The sequence below is a fragment of the Bubalus kerabau genome, chromosome 6, assembly GCF_029407905.1.
Source record: "Bubalus kerabau isolate K-KA32 ecotype Philippines breed swamp buffalo chromosome 6, PCC_UOA_SB_1v2, whole genome shotgun sequence".
Lineage (NCBI taxonomy): Eukaryota > Metazoa > Chordata > Mammalia > Artiodactyla > Bovidae > Bubalus > Bubalus kerabau.
The window spans coordinates 104,719,785-104,737,002 of NC_073629.1; the positions used below are offsets into that span (position 1 = coordinate 104,719,785).

General features: G+C 42.8%; 1 protein-coding gene and 1 long non-coding RNA gene across 2 annotated transcripts in view; both read left to right on the top strand.

The window, feature by feature from the left end:
* Positions 1-1,167: 1,167 nt before the first annotated feature.
* LOC129656502 (uncharacterized) overlaps positions 1,168-17,218 on the top strand; it is a 59,043-nt gene continuing 42,992 nt past the window's right edge. The window contains exons 1-3 of the mRNA XM_055587129.1: positions 1,168-1,212; positions 2,183-2,278; positions 2,490-2,684. Of these exons, the coding sequence (XP_055443104.1) occupies positions 1,168-1,212; positions 2,183-2,278; positions 2,490-2,684 (336 nt within the window). The remainder of the gene's footprint in view (positions 1,213-2,182; positions 2,279-2,489; positions 2,685-17,218) is intronic.
* Positions 4,804-17,218, top strand: part of LOC129655602 (uncharacterized) — a 44,921-nt gene continuing 32,506 nt past the window's right edge. The window contains exon 1 of the long non-coding RNA XR_008716054.1: positions 4,804-4,864. This is a non-coding gene — a long non-coding RNA (uncharacterized LOC129655602). The remainder of the gene's footprint in view (positions 4,865-17,218) is intronic.

A 17,218-nucleotide genomic window follows, 5' to 3' on the forward strand; every position in this document is an offset into this window, starting at 1 on the left:
AAACTAAGATCATGGCATCTGGTCCCATCACTTTACGGGAAATAGATGGGGAAACAGTGGAAACAGTGTCAGGCTTTATGTTTCTGGGCTCCAAAATCACTGCAGATGGTGATTGTAGCCATGAAATTAAAAGACACTTACTCCTTGGAAGGAAAGTTATGACCGACCTAGATAGCATATTCAAAAGCAGAGACATTACTTTGCCAACAAAGGTCCACCTAGTCAAGTCTATGGTTTTTCCAGTGGTCATGTATGGATGTGAGAGTTGGACTGCGAAGAAAGCTGAGCGCTGAAGAATTGATGCTTTTAAACTGTGGTGTTGGAGAAGACTCTTGAGAGTCCCTTGGACTGCAAGGAGATCCAACCAGTCCATCCTAAAGGAAATCAGTCCTGAATATTCATTGGAAGGACTGATGCTGAAGCTGAAACTCCAGTACTTTGGCCACCTTATGCAAAGAGTTGACTCATTGGAAAAGACCCTGCTTCTGGGAGGGATTGGGGGCAGGAGGAGAAGGGGACGACAGAGGATGAGATGTCTGGATGGCATCACTGACTCAATGGACATGAGTTTGGGTGAACTCTGGGAGTTGGTGATGGACAGGGAGGCCTGGTGTGCTGCGATTCATGGGGTCTCAGAGAGTTGGACACAACTGAGCGATTGAACTGAACTGAACTGGATAAAGACTGGTGCTTAACTCTAGAAGAATGAGGGAAGAATCCAGGATGATTTCCAGGTCCCAGCACGCAGTGATAGATATCACTATTAGAAAGACAGTAGTGTGGGGGATTGGGGGTTGGGGGTTGTCCTAAATTACTTAGGACACATCAAGTTTGAGAAACCTGTGGGACATCAGATGGATGTACAAATTTGAAGCACAGCAACTGGACTCATGGATGTGGATGGTAGAACCTAGGAAGGATTTTGTGATGAGCCATGGAAAACACCAATATTTAAAATAGGTTTGCCAAGGAAAGGAAGGTCAAAAGATAGAATGGAGAGAAGGGGGAGAACTGGGAATGTTCATAGAAAGCTGCAGGATTTAGGGAGAGAGCAGCTTTGAGCTCTAGTGCAGGCAGAAGCCACATTCAATGGAAATAACATAAATGGGAGATAAGGAAGTAGGAGTAAAAACATGCAGACCACCCTTGCAAGAATCTTGGATGAGAATGGCTGGGAAAGTGCATGGTAACTGGAAGTCGTACAGCCTCAAGGTAGTTAGGTGTGGATTTTTAAAAAATTGCTCAGTTTTTAAAAAAATTGAGATAATTCACATACCATAGCATTCACTCTTTCAAAATGTATTATTCAGTGGTTTTTTAATATATCCACAAAATTGTGCCATCATCACTCTTAACTCCAGACCATTTTCATTACTCCAGAAGAAACTCCATGCCCATTTGCAATCACTCTCCATTTTCCCTTCCCCCAGCCTTTGGCAACCACCAACCTATTTCCTGTCTCTATAGATTTGCCTATTCTGGATACTTCATACAAGTGGACTTATATACTATCTGATTTTTTGTGCCCGGCTTCTTTCACTTAGTTTTCAGTTTCGTCCAAATTATAGCAGGGATCAGTACTTCAGTTCTTTTCATAGCCCAGAGAAATTCCACTGTATGGATAAATCATAATTTGTTTATCCAGTCATCAAACAATGGACGTTCGAATGTTTGACTTTTGGGTTATTATGAATATGCTTTTGGGTCATTATGAATATGCTTTTGGGTCATTATGACATTTGTGTACAGGTTGTTGGGTAGATATAAGTTTTCAATTCCCTTGAGTAGTACTTAGAAGTGGAATGGCTGGGTCAAAACTGATTCTTGTTGGGAGAGACCTGGTCTTGTTTACAGGCTGAGGGTGGCGCAGAGGGAGCAGTGACAGATATAGGGAGGAGCTGGGGAGAAGGAAGCTGGCGCTGGAGAAGGGTTACTTTCTTCAGCATCCCTCCTTTTCTCTGTTGGCACAACCTTAATGCTCTAACCTCGCTTCACAACTGCTGGACCCTCCGCACACACATCATACTTGTTGACCAGGGATAGAATCCAGAGCGTGAATAAAGCACCCCCAGACCTGGCGCAGATGCATCTGAGCCAGTGGTACGTTTTTTTTGCAGCAGTTTCTAGTTTGGGGGTCTCCTTTGGTTAGAGCCTGGCCCATTCTGTTTTTTTTTTCCCGTAGATTCCTTCACAGGTGAATAAAGACAATTCATCGTGGAGTCTGAGTCTGACTTCTGGTTCTTCAGGTTACCCAAGGCTCCCAGTCGTGCCGGATAAAGTAAGATGCCCAGCACAAGAGATGGGGGACCAACTACGCCAGCACTCAGCGCTATAAGCTGTCCATCGTAGCCACTGCGCACGCGCCGCTTCGCGGCCAAGGATGGAGCGGGGGAGTGGGCGGGGCGGTTACCTCCCGGACCAATCGGAAGCGAAGGCCCCCGCCCCCCGGGCCGGTGGACCGAGCTTGACCCCGGCGGTGGGCGGAGAAGGCGGGGCCAGCTGCGCGGCCGCGGAGGGGGCGGGGCCCGGGGCCTGGAGGCGGGGCCTGGGACTGTCAGTCCCGCGCCCGCCGCTGCCGCCGAGGTTACTTACATGCCGTGGCCGGGTGGCTGCCGGCGCTGCAGACCGCCGTCCGCCGCCTCAGCATCCCGAACCGCCTTCCGCCGTGCCGGGCCGGCGCGCAGGTAAGGCCGGCCGCACTGCCGAGCCATCGCGTCCCCAAGCTCGGCAGCGGTCCGCCGCGCGGGCGCCCCCTCCGGGCTGTGTCAGCTCCGCGGCTCCCTTTGCCTCCCGGGGGCGGTCCCGGGGGGCGGGACGACCGTTCTCCCCATCCCCCTCACACCTCCCGGCGCCGCGCCTGCAGACGGGTCCCCGGGCCGCGCGGCCGCATCCCGGCGTGGGGCTGGTCCCGAGAACTCCCTTCTCAGGTCGATTACACAATCGCTGGGGCTGGGAGCGGGGTCCCTTCCTGAGCCTCGGCCCCACACCTGTCCCTGCGCCGCGCTCGCAGGCAGAGGGCAGACACCCAGCACGTTAGTGGGGGCCCGGAAAGTTTCACTTTGTGGTCCGGGTTTGTTGACATCTGAGCGATGCGGGGAGATGGAGGCTGAACGGCGAGGATGCGCCTCTCCAGCAGCTTTGGCTTTGCCCCGGGTGGCCCTGGTCCAGGTTTCCTTTCCAGAAGTCCTGCCGAGAGCCCTGCTCTGGGCTGGAGGCTGCTGCAGGGCACACGGGTCTCTCCGCCTTCACGTGAAGTTAGCTGGCCCTTGGCTTGCAGCATTCTGGGGACAGCTGAGGCTCTAGCTCTTCCGCCTTTCCTAATTGAGCGTTGATAGAACATGTAGGTGAATTTACTTAGCATTTCCCTGACACTTTGTATTTGTGAGGCGCTTTGCCGTCCCTGATTAGTTAATTAACAAGGTGGGAAAGCAAAATAGATCCTGAAATGCATGGCTAATGCCTTTAGTCTAGAAACTCTTTTTAAGAACCACTGAGAGCTTTAGGCTGTCTGCGGTGAGAGATGCTTTTGGCCGAGGTGCTGCCGTGAGAGCTGTTCAGTGTCTTCTGGTTGCCTGAGAAGGTTTTGGTGATCACGGCAAGGCTTTCTCTGCCTCTCCCTGCTTATACTGTTTATTAAGGGTCGCCAATCTATGGTGGATTATTTGGATCTCTTCACTTAAGCAAAGGAGCAATTAGAAGTGTTGCTGACAAAGCAGTTAAAAAAACAAACAAAAATCCTGAGATTCAAAAAAGTTGGATGGTTGTGTGCTTTACCAGGTTACCTCTTCTGTGCAGAAAACCTTGGCACTTCCTGATCTCTTCCCATCTTCCTGGTAGGACTGTATCCAGCTGGGCTGGTGTTACTGGTTTCTCATTTAGTCCTTAGACCTCTTGCTGCCTGTGGTTTGTAGACCTGCCTAGGGACATCCTCCAAGAGTGGGCTTAATTAGCACTTTTATCTGCCCATTAAGCAATATAGCTTGAAATCTCTTGTAATCAGGCACTGTTGTAGTGTTGAATCTTTAATAATACCTAATTCATTTTAATAGTGTTTCTTTAATAATCTTTCTATTAGTATGCCAGTTCTGCAACACCAGTACTTTTAGTATAGAAGCAGCAATTTACTCGAAATATTATCATGGCAAAAACAATTCTCCAACAGATTTGCAGCCCACTTTACTTAGATAATTACTGCTAGAGGCTATTAAGGTTTTTTATTCTTTGGCACGGTAGGTATTACAATGCATTTGATCTATGAGGTCATTATGAGGTCATTTCTCTTTGCAGAAATGATTTCAGTCACTGTGTCACTTAAATTTTTGTGGACTAATAACATGTGAGTTTTCCCCCATGCTGATTTCTTTTTGAACAAGGAACAAATTTAACAAGATTTAATCTTGACTTTCCAGACTTAATTTTAAGAAGGATAATATTTACTGTATTTTGAGGGCTATATTAGAACTATGATGCTGATTTTATTAGCATGGGTAGCAGGCATTGTTTTGTGTGCTTTATAGGTATTAACATATCTAATTCTCACAACAACCCTGTAAGGGAGGTACTATCATTACCCCAGTTTCAGACAATGAAATTGAGGCCCAATTGATTGACTCAGGTCACGTAGTTAAGTAAATTTTGCAACCCCATGGACTGTAGCCCGCCAGGCTCCTCTGTCCATGGAATTCTCCAGGCAAGAATACTAGAGTGGGTTGCCATTTCCTTCTCCAGAGGATCTTCCTGACCCAGGAATTGAACTCCTGTTCTCCTGCATTGCAGGGGGAGTCTTTACTGTCTGAGCCACCAGGGAAGCCCCACGTAAATGACAGCTACATCCTAATGACAGCAGCCTGAGTTCAGAGTCCAGGTACTTAACCCTGTGCTATCCTGCCTCTGTAAGTTATTTTTTTCCCAAGTAATATTTCTACTTGCTTCCTGATCGTGCTCTGCACTGTGTGGAGAAGAGCACTTACAGTGTAATAATGAACACTGGGAAAGGAGTTCTTATTCTGGTTTTAACTATGTTGCCAACTAATCTGTGATTTTGAAGCGAGTACCTGAGTTCCCTGCCTCCCATTTCCTCATTGGTGGGATAATTGCAATTGAAGCAGATGAACTAACCAGGCTTAACCTCTTGGGGAGCTAGAGAGATGAGTCAATGCATGTAAGAATTAAATCTTCTCTTCCCTAAGGCACAGTATAAGATCAAGTATCAAATGAGTAGGGTGTGTATGTGTGTGTGTATGTGTTATGGAGAAGGAGTGGAGGGCACACGTCATATGCTTGGAAGTTGTCACCATGAGAGTGCAGTCGTTGAGACACTTCATCTTAAAATATTTCAGGACTGTTTTAATTCTGTTACCGCCAAAACCATTCCTTTGTAATTGAAAAAAAAAAAAAAAAAAAAAAAGACAAGCAGAAAAGAAGTTATATTATGGAAGTGGGGTACCATGTGCTGGACTACTTCAGGAACATTCACGGATGATCATTTAGTATCACATTGCAGGAGGCTTGGGGTCAGATGGCAGGACCTGAATGGCAGATCTAGGAGTTCCCAGCATCATGGCAAGTCAGGATTAAAAGGAAACTTTACGGTCCTTGCATCTAACACCCTCTTCCCTTCCTCCCTTCACCACCTATCCAGTGGATGAATCCCCCACGGGTGCACACCTGTTTCACTCAATGTTCATCCTGCTCCTGCTTGGACACCTCCTGGGCCATCTATTTGGTGTGCTTCGAAAATGTGCTCCAAAGAAGAAGGGATTGTATCCAGTGATAGGGAGCGAGAAACGGCCGAAGGATTCTGGTCTCTTCTGGCTTGTGCCCTTGAAAGATCATCGTCCATGTGAAACCTGGGTTAGAAGGGAAACTCTCAACCAGGGAGATCAGTTAGGAGGCCTTGGCCAGAATCTAGGATTGAGGGGATCCAGGCTGAGACAGGCAGTTAAGTGGGATTGCAGGAGGAATGGAGCCCAAAAGACAGCATCCCCTGTGCCCAGCACCTGCCTGTCCATAGCATCAGAGAGGAGGAGCATGTTAACATCTCCATGGGGTCAGGGGGCCATTGGGAGTGGAGCTGGGAGATTCAGCTTTGTATGTAAATCCTCCGAAGCTGAATAATAGACAGACTAGTGTAAGGCCTATGCAGAACAGAGAGCAGAGAGCAGATTTTCTTTCTTCTGAAGGGGAGTGTACCACAGGAAACTCCCTCTGTGTAATGAAGAAATAGAACAGTATTTCCCCTTGGGTGTTGTCACCTCGCATGCTGCTTGCTTAGCCTTTTGTTTTGCTTCTTGGCCATGATGGCAATCTATTGATATTTGAAGCTCTACCAGGAGGGTGTGTTCTGGGTGCTTTCTTCTAATTTCTTGGGGAAATCTTCTCTTGGGGCTTCTGTTCTCCAGTGACACCTGTCGACTATGTGCTGGAAGGCCAGCACACCTCACCTCATTAGGAGTTTCCCCTCCCAACAGAGATGGTGTGGCACTTTAGAGAGGACTTGCTGTGAAATGATGTCTGCATTGGCTTGAAAACAGAATAATCTGGAGGAAACAAATAAGATTTACACAGGAAGCCACAAGACAGAAGAAATAGTTACAAGTGTTAGGAGTTCATTTTTCTCTTGTTCCTTTATGTGTTTCTGACTTGGGATGTGATATTTCGTCAGTATTCTTATTTAGAAATATATACATTGAAATATGTTATCTAATAGTGTATGTGGAAATAAACTGTATATCTCAATTTTTTTTTTTTTTTTGCCAGGACCCTATTGATCTTGGTTTTTCACTCTTTTAGACCAGTGGTTTTCAACAAGGAGCGATTTTGCCCCCTAAGAACTCTTGGCAATGTCTTGAGACATTTTTGGTTGTGGCAGCTGGGGACAGTGTATATGCGATGGGCATCCAGTGGGCAGAGACCAGGGAAGCTGCTGAACACCCCACAATGCACAGGCTGGCCCCCCCCCCCAAACAGGAAATGCTGAGATGTTCATAGGGTTGGGTTGAAAAACTGCACTTTAGATGATGAAAACAACTTCTTATTAGGAGCAAATTGAAGTTAGAAGGAAGAGGAAGAAGAAAATATAAAGTGTTCCTTGGCTCCTTGAAAGTGATAACAGCACCCTTGCTTCTGACTCGCAGGAGGGAGAACCAGCTTAACAGACGCTCGTCTGCCACCCAGGAGCTATTTCAATAACTGGATTGCTCAACACGGTAGTTTGGAACAGGAAGTAGAGGCCCTTGGAGTGGGTTGAGGTTGTCAGGGTAATTTGTGGAGGCACAAGGGTTTATAGGTCAAGAAGGGAAGCTGGGTCTTGCCAGAATAATTCTGAAAAGTTCTAGGGAATTTTTCAAAGGTGGTTTGTTGAGGACACTGAGTGTAATGCCTCGAAGATACTATCTCTGTCCTGGGAGTGCAGGAACCCTGGAGGCTGTCGATCTGAGCACTTTCCAGATTCTTCTGTGTCCAGACACAGAATGGAGAGGGTTGAGCACCTGATATTGTTTTCAGGTTGTAGCTGTGTTCTCCTGAAACGTTTGTTTCAAAACTTTTATATTATGGAAAATTTGAAACATACCCCAAAATGGAAAAAAAAGAGTATAATGAGCTTCTATTTGCCCAATGCCCAGCTTCAACGATTGCCAATTCCTGTCTCTCTTGATCTATACTCCACCCATGTTAGACTACTCTGCACCCCCACCTTTTAAATCTAGAAAATAGCTTAAATAATTACTGATGGCCTGCCTATCTGTGGAGGCTTGACAGTGAAGGAGATAAGTGATTTTCCGGTGCTTGGTACCCCCTGGAGGAAAGCTGATAATGGACGTGCGTGATTATAACAGCCATGAGGGCCTGAGGAATAGGAATAGGCCCAGGCAGATCTGGGATGGGGGAGGTCAGGTTTCCTTGGTGGGGAAGCACAGCCAATCAGAGACAAAACTCTTTTTAAACCTCATGGAGGGCGAAACCTATTTAGAGTTCCCTGCCAGGAGAAAGGTGTTTCTGATTTCTGCAGTCCAGGGTGCTCTCAGTTCTTGCATTGAGCTTCATTTGCATGTTTCATTTTAGGATGACCCCTTTCCTGTTTCATGACCCTTAGGTGTGCGTTGTGTGGCCCTCCAGCTTGCACCTGGCTCCTTCCTGGAAAGCGCAGGGCAAGGTGGGCGAGAGAGGCATTCCTCCTGATGGCTTTGGGTTCTCTGCCGTAGCAGTCGCTCCCCTGCATTTGATGGTGGATGTCGGACAGTCCTGCTCCAGCCCCCTGGCAGCCCACACCAGATGGAGTCAGCACTGCCCTTTACACCTGGCCAGCAGGGGTTTTTTTCCCTCCTGGTTATGTCTCCTTGAGCTACAGGATTAAATTTTTTAGGCCACTGGAGAATTGGCATGCATCTACTTGACTCAGTGTTGTGTTGTAATATGCATACAAAACCTGGCTTCAAAAGTTGAGAGAGTTCTTGAATAATCAGATAATTGATGTCTATGAATTTTCATGAGTGCTGGTTTCTACAACTGTATTCATTCTGGACTAGGTTCACCAGTATTTCCATTAGTGTGAAGACCTGGGCCCTTGCATGACTGTATTTCTTATCCGCATTTTATTTATTAAATGCATCTTTCCCCTCTACTTATCCCACAGAAGATTAAGGTGGTATGAGCTTGTGAACATCCTGTATCACAATTGTAGATTTTCAGCTATCATGCCTTTCTATGGGAAGACTGCCTGCTACTCTATTAATAAAAGTTACCTATTCTGTGCCTCTGCTATGTACCAGGCACTTTGCTTATATTAATTTCATTCCTTAGAATGCTTCTAGGTAGGAATTAGTATTCTCAGGTTGCAGATGAGGAAACTGAATTTTAGAGAAGTTAAGGAAAGCTAGGAGGTAGCACTGGGTTTTAACCCGATTTATTTGATTCCAAGGCTGTAATTCTTTCCACTAAGCCATGTCTCTCATGGGTAAAAGTTGGTGGGCATTTGCATCAGGACTGGCAGAGAAGATAGGGCAGGTGCTGTAAAAGGGGACCGAGAGTTCTGGTTACTCCAGCTAATGAAATCTTCACACTGAACCCCTTGGGAAACATTGCTCTTGAGTGTGATAAATTACCTGTGTCCTATTTTTGAGCTGACTGTGTAAAACAGAATTGCTCACAAGTAGCCCTGAGCCAAATTTGATCAGCAGATGTGTTTGATTTGGTCTGCACGGTGTTTTGTTTTAAAAAAATTGGATTAGTTGTCATCATTTTTAAAGTGGGAGATTTCACATTACAATTTCCAAATTTCCAAATTTCTTGGCTTCTCTTGAACCATCAGAAGATCTGGCAACTCCAGACCCACATTCCTCCTTGGCAGGAGTTAGTTCTAGTAGCTGCACTTCTTTGGATGTAGCAGAGACTCCTGAGTTTGCCATCTTTACCACCTTGCCCTCTTCACTCACTTATATTACTCACAGGACTCTGAAGACACTTGTTAGAGGCACCCTTGTATCGATAGAGTTCATGTACATTCTCTCTGCCATGGTCAGGGATGTGTTCGTGGAGGCTTGTTCTGCATCTGAGTTAAAGACTGCCAGCGTTTTCCCCATTTTTAAAGAGTTTGGAGAAGGTGACTCTACTTGGTATGTGAATAGACATGTCTACCCCCCACCCCCCATCTGTTCCTCCACAGTGGTTAATTGGATTCTGGGTGGGTTCTTGGACTAAGGCAGACCAGTCAGATATGGGATTTAGACACTGAGCCGAGGAACCTCAGGTGGGAAAGACTTGTAGACTCAGCTACAAGGATGTTGGAGGTGCCTGATGAGCAGAGAAGCTGGACGGCAAGTAGTGAGAGACGGTGTGACAGCAAAGATGGAGGAGCTGCACAATTTCTGCTTTCACTGTACTTCTTGCAATTGGGTTCCTTTGTAGCCATAGCATTCATTCAGTGGCATTTATTGGGTGCTTACTATGGCTCCAGGTACCGTTTACATGCTTGTGATACATCAGTGAACAAAAACAGACAGAGGCCCTGTTCTCATAGAGTTTATATTTTGGTTGTAGAAAACAACTCCAAACAAAAAAGCAAGTAAGTATAAGAAAAATAAAGTGGTGATAAGTGCCAAGAAGAGAAATAAACTAGGTAAGGAGACGTGGAGTGGATGTGTGGGGTAGTGATGTGTGAGAGCAGTTGTTCAAGGAAGACCTCCTGACAAAGTTATATTTGAGCAGAGATGTGAAAGAAGGGAGGAGTGAACCATGAGGGAACTAAGGTTGTAGCAATTTAGCAAGTGCAAAGGTCCTGAGGTGGGCATATGCTTGACCTGTTTGGAGAGCAGCAAGGAGGATATTGTGGCTGGAATGCAACAATAATGGGAAAGGAGAGAAGGGAGAGAGGGGATTAGGGCCTCACAGCTGTGTTAAATACTTTGAATTTTATTCTAGTGAGATAGGAAGCCATTGGAAGATTTTGAGGATAGGTGGCATGGTTTGGCTTATGTCTTAAAAAAATGTAAATGTTGCTATTTATAGTGGTCAAGACATGGAAGCAATCTAAATGTCTTGCAGATGAATGGATAAAGAAGATTTGGTATATAGATATACCATGGAATATTAGTCATAAAAAAGAATGAAATAATGCCATTTGTAGCAACATGGATGGACCTAGAGATTATCATACTAAATGAATGAAGTCAGACAGAGAAAGATGAATACCATATGATATCTCTTATATAATATATGGAGTTTAAAAATAATATGCATGAATTTATTTATAAAACATAAACAGACTCATAAACATAGAAAATAAATTTAGGATTACCAAAGGGAAACAGAGTGAGGGGAGGGATGAATTAGGAGCTTAAGATTAGCAGATGCAAGCTGCTGCATAGAAAATAGGTAAGCACACACAGGCAACTCAATTCAGTATTGTATAATAACCTAAATGAAAAAAGAATCTGAAATAGGGCATATATGTATTCTCAGTATAACCGAATCACTTTGATGGATACCTAAAACTAATGCAACATTGTGAATCAACTCTACTTCAATTAAAAAATTGAGAAATGTAAATACCTTACAGAGAATCAACTGTAAAGCACCTAAGGTATCTGTAGGACAGCTAGTTAGGAGGCTATGCAATAAACCAGATAAAATACAATGGTGACTCGGACTAGGGTAGAGATGGAGGAGGTCAAAGTGGACAAGTTATTAATATATCTCAAAGATTGAGTTGACAGGACTTAATGATGTATTTTTCGTACTGCATATGAGATACAGGAATCAAGATGATTCCGACCTTTGAGGATAAACATTATTTCAGTAGTTAGCAGTTTTCCCCTCTCTCCCTTGAAAACGTTCAAAAACAACAAGAAAGGTGAAAAAGTAATAATGAAAATCTTGCAAACTCCATTTCCAGCTCAACTAGGAGAGAAATTTAATCTATAGACTTCAAAATGTGTGTAAAGACTGTCCCAAATAGATGAGATCAGGGGGAAGCCAGGTGGGAAGAAGTGAATGAAGGCGGTACAGAGACAAGAGAGAGAGCAACAACAAAGATCAGATCTTAATAAGTACCATAAACATCACATTCTATAAGGTGAAAAGTGTACCATAATGTGTAAAAGCTATATCCCTTGCTTGCAGTAATTTTTGTGGAAACTGGATGTATAGCTGGTAGAAGCAGTCTCCTGACATAGTTTGATTCAAAGAGGAAAAAGAAGAATGACTGTTAAAGAATCACATAGGAAAGTAGCCATATCTGTAGGAAGTATTCTGTCTCTATGGTAGCAAGGAGGAAGAGAGCCTTTGGGTTGTGAAAACAGGTAATTTGAAAGGGTATCCTGGTCGTCCTCCCCTCTCTTGCCAAGAGGCTGCTGCTGCTGCTAAGTCGCTTCAGTCGTGTCTGACTCTGTGCGACCCCATAGACGGCAGCCCACCAGGCTCCCCCGTCCCTGGGATTCTCCAGGCAAGAATACTGGAGTGGGTTGTCATTTCCTTCAATGCATGAAAGTGAAAAGTAAAAGTGAAGTCGCTCAGTCACATCTGACTCTTTGCAATCCCATGGACTGCAGCCTACCAGGCTCCTCCGTCCATGGGATTTTCCAGGCAAGAGTACTGGAGTAGGGTGCCATTGCCTTCTCCGCCTGCCAAGAGGAACCTCATGCAAATACTGTAGCTGTTAAGGAAAACGAATTCAGTGATCATGAAGATAGGAAATGGTAGACATTTGTTTCTGATAATGATAGGTAAGGTTATTTGGACTGCAGTTCCCTTTGAAAAATATTAAAATGTTGGAGATATTTTTTAAAATTTAAAATTAAGACAAAAACTCTAAAGAGCTGAGAAGAGAAAAAAGAACTGTCAGGCCAAAATCTATGATCCAGTGAAATCATAGAGAGAGATGTACAAATCACTAGAGCACTTAAGTAGCTTTTATCCTGAGAAGATTTGTTGATCCTAATAAATATGGGCTTTGGTTTTGGCAGCCTTGAAGACAAGGAATTTAGCGCTCAAAGTTCAGGGATTGCTCAAGGTGGATAGTCTCATAGGAGACTGTCTCCAAACAAAGCTGGAACTATTCAGGGTAGAGGTGAACCAGAAGTAAAACCATGCCTCCCCATCCTAAGTGGCAACAGGGAAGGTGCTCAGGTACTGAGAAGAGTGAGAGAGAAAAGAAAAGGTAGGTTGTAGTCACTGGCTGGGCTTTGTACAGATTTTGAGGATGGTTTTGTATCACCTTGATTCAGAGAACTTCAAACCATGAATTAGCTTTAAGATACTTCCAGTGCTCCCTTCCCCTACCCTCCCCTACCCTGGCAGAAGATGAATCTTCTCTAAAGGAAGTAATCTTTCTGGTTTTCCAGGTCCAGTGAGCAGTAACAGCCAGAAACAAAACATGATGAGTGAACAAAAAGACTCCTAAATTTTTTATGTATTGAATTATCAGGGACAAATAAATAACTATACTTATTATGTCCATAATAATTAAAGCAAACTTATAAATGTCTTCAGAGAATGACTAACAATTAAAAGTTACTTAACAGGTTAGAAAAAGACCAAATTGAACTTCTAGAAATAGAAATACAAAACTGAAATCTAAAAACCAAATGGATTACTGTTAGACAACATATTAGATCAAAGCAAAAAGAAATAGTGAATTGGATGCTATATTATAAGAAATTACCCAAAATGCTGCATAGGGAGACAACAAGACAGAAAATATGGAAGAGATGTTAAAAGACATCTAGAGGATAGATCAACTATACTTCAGTAAAATTTAAAAAGAGACATGGAGGATAAAGTGAGGAGTTCTAATGTACTTTTAATTGAGGTTCCAAAAGGAAATGGCGAATGGATCAGAAGCAACTATTTGAGGAGATAATGACTGATGTTTTTCCAGAATTAATAAAATATGTCAAGCCAAAAGTTCACAAGAAGAGCACTAAAGGCAAAGAGAAAATTCTAAAAATATCCAGAGAAAAAGACAATTTGCCTTTAAAGAGCGATTTGCACACTTCTCAACAATGGAAGAGAGAAAGCAGTGGAATGTTTTCTGTAATGAAGTAGCTGATAACCTAGGATTCTATGCACAGAGAAACTATCTTTCAAGAAGATGACAGTATGAAGACATTTCTATGTAAAGAAAATGTAGTTTGCTACCACTTTATGAGTTTGCCTCCCATTAACTTCACTGATTTTTTTCCTTTAGGCAGAATGAAAGTGATTCCAGTGGTAAAAGATGATAGTAAAGAGGTAAACTATGTAGGTAAACATAAGAAAAATGAAATATAAAATAGGATTTTAATATCTTATGCATTAAAATATGGAAAATTGAATATAAGACAATGATGGCATATAAGTTAAGAAAGCATTCTAAGGCCTTGGTATTTCCTTTAAGGAGAGTAAAGATTAATAATTATTCTTAGACTGATAAGTGAACAATGTATGTTGCATTTTCTAGAATAACCAGGGAAAGAATAGAAACAGAGTGTATGATATCCCAGCTAGTTGAGAAAGACTTATCTATAGCTTAAAACTACACAAAGCATGAAAGGGAAAGAAGGTAAATGTATACTGTCAAATGATAAGCACAGCATCAGGTGAATCAGATATTATGGTTAAAAACATCACTGGGGATAAAAAGTTATTTTACCAGGAAAAATATCAGTTTGAAATATTAAATATATGCTCATAGCATAGCACAATATATAAAGAAAAGGATGACAGAACTATAAGGAGCAATAGAAATATCTGCAATCATAACTAAAACGTTTTGAAGAAGAACTAGGTCAGAAGACTTGCTCTATGGATATCAAGTCTTATTATAAAGCTGTAGTAATATTGAAAGAGTGGAATTGATTCAAAGATAGCTTATCAATTAGCACAAAATAGGGTGCCCAGAAACAAAACTGTGCATTTATGGACTTTTTATGTATTGCAAAGTACACATTACAGGTTAGTGTTGAGTTTTCTGATAAATGGTATTCGACCCATGGATATGCATATGGAAAAACACAATCTGACTATCACTGTATACAGTATGTAAAAATAAATTTCAAGGAGATTTAAAAAATTAAACATGAAAGGAAAAACTGTAAACATTTTGATAAATAAGAGAATGCCTTCATAATCTCTGCATGGGAATGACTTCTTAAATAAGATGCAAAGAGTGTTAAATTTAAGAAAAGATTAACAAAATCGATTCAGTTCAGTTCAGTTCAGTTGCTCAGTCGTGTCCAACTCTTTGCGACCCCATGAATTGCAGCATGCCAGGCCTCCCTGTCCATTACCAACTCCTGGAGTTCACTCAATCTCACGTCCATCGAGTCAGTAATGCCATCCAGCCATCTCATCCTCTGTCGTCCCCTTCTCCTCCTGCCCCCAATCCCTCCCATCATCAGAGTCTTTTCCAATGAGTCAAGTCTTCACATGAGGTGGCCGAATTACTGGAGTTTCAGCTTTAGCATCATTCCTTCCAAAGAAATCCCAGGGCTATCTTCAGAATGGACTGGTTGGATGTCCTTGCAGTCCAAGGGACTCTCAAGAGTCTTCTCCAACACCACAGTTCAAAAGCATCAATTCTTCGGCGCTCAGCTTTCTTCACAGTCCAACTCTCACATCCATACATGACCACTGGAAAAACCATAGCCTTGACTACACGGACCTTAGTTGGCAATGTAATGTCTCTGCTTTTGAATATGCTATCTAGGTTGGTCATAACTTTCCTTCCAAGGAGTAAGCGTCTTTTAATTTCATGGCTGCAGTCACCATCTGCACTGATTTTGGAGCCCCCCAAAATTAAGTCTGACACTGTTTCCACTGTTTCCCCATCTATTTCCCATGAAGTGATGGGACCAGATGCCATGACCTTCGTTTTCTGAATGTTGAGCTTTAAGCCAACTCTTTCACTCTCCACTTTCACTTTCATCAAGAGGCTTTTTAGTTCCTCTTCACTTTCTGCCATAAAGGTGGTGTCATCTGCATATCTGAGGTTGTTGATATTTCTCCCGGCAATCTTGATTCCAGCTTGTGCTTCTTCCAGCCCAGGGTTTCTCATGATGTACTCTGCATATAAGTTAAATAAGTAGGGTGACAATCAATATACAGCCTTGACGTACTCCTTTTCCTATTTGGAACCAGTCTGTTGTTCCATGTCCAGTTCTAACTGTTGCTTCCTGACCTGCATACAGGTTTCTCAAGAGGCAGGTCAGGTGGTCTGGTATTCCCATCTCTTTCAGAATTTTCCACAGTTTATTGTGATCCACACAGTCAAAGGCTTTGGCATAGTCAACAAAGCAGAAATAGATGTTTTTCTGGAACGCTCTTGCTTTTTCCATGATCCAGCAGATGTTGGCAATTTGATCTCTGGTTCCTCTGCCTTTTCTAAAACCAGCTTGAACATCTGGAAGTTCACAGTATTGCTGACGCCTGGCTTGGAGAATTTTGAGCATTACTTTACTAGCGTGTGAGATGAGTGCAATTGTGCGGTAGTTTGAGCATTCTTTGGCATTGATTAGGTTAAAAGTAAGAATTTATTTTAATTAAAACTATTATGAAAATAATGTAATAATAAATTACAGCACTGGAAAAGAAATTTTTGAGCTTTATGAGGACAGGCACTATGTCTATATTATTCATCACTATACTCCAGCACCTTGCACGGTATCTAAAACCAAAACTTCAGCATCCAGGGTGCTATGTAATAAGTACCTACAACCATTCCCAAATGATGAGGCTCACCTGCAGAGCAGAATCCACATCATAAACCACACGCATTAATTATTACTTTCTTCTACTGCTCTTCATTCTTTTGAAAGGAAGAGGAGAAAACATAGGGGTGATAGCTTAACCAGCCCATGGTTTAAAAATATTCAGTATAGAAACTATGTGTTTAGGGTTGGGCAGATTGCTGAGAAGCTTATATAGAAATATGAAAATAAGGATTTCCTCCTGGATGAATTTATAGTCTAGTTGGGAGACTGACAAATAGGAAAAGATACTTGACAAATCTGGATCATTAAAAAATGTTTTTTATGCTATTAAGTACATGGGAAGACAGAGATAACAATTCCAGATGTGGTAATTGAGAAAGATATCATGGAGTGGGGGAGATGTGATCTGTGTATTGATGGAGGGTCAGCTTATCAATAGGAAGAGAGAAAAGGAGAAGGTATTCCAAGGGAGGGATGAGGATGAAGCATGCTTGTAGGCAAGAAAAACTTAAGGTGCTTTGGGGAAGCAGACCCCTATGACAAGATTGGAAGGAGACAGATTAGAAGTATAGATTCTTTCAGAATAAATATGAGTGAATAGCTGGAAATTTTTTTTTAAAACAACCATAGTGATGTGAACTTAAAAGCTTTACTAGTTATTCAAAGTGTATCCATAGGTAAAGTAAGTAAACCCCGTTGGTGTTGGCAGAGGAATTGTAATTGTGGTGGACATCTGTGGACTCTGTGCCCAGCAGAATTCACTCTTTTCCTGCTCATGGGACTCCAACTCTGGCATTATTACATGAAGCCGAGGATGAAGCCCCCATGGGGGAGAGCATAGCAGACATTATTGGAGTCACACTTGGTTTTTCTTTCATTGCTGATATAAATTTGAGTTGGGTTGTCTGTTATTTGGAATTAAAAGAATGAAAACGGACACAGGAACAGACAAAAAGATCAGGAGAACAGAGTGGAGAATTCAGAAACAGGCTTAGATTACACATGAGAATTTCACTCCACTGGATGCTCCT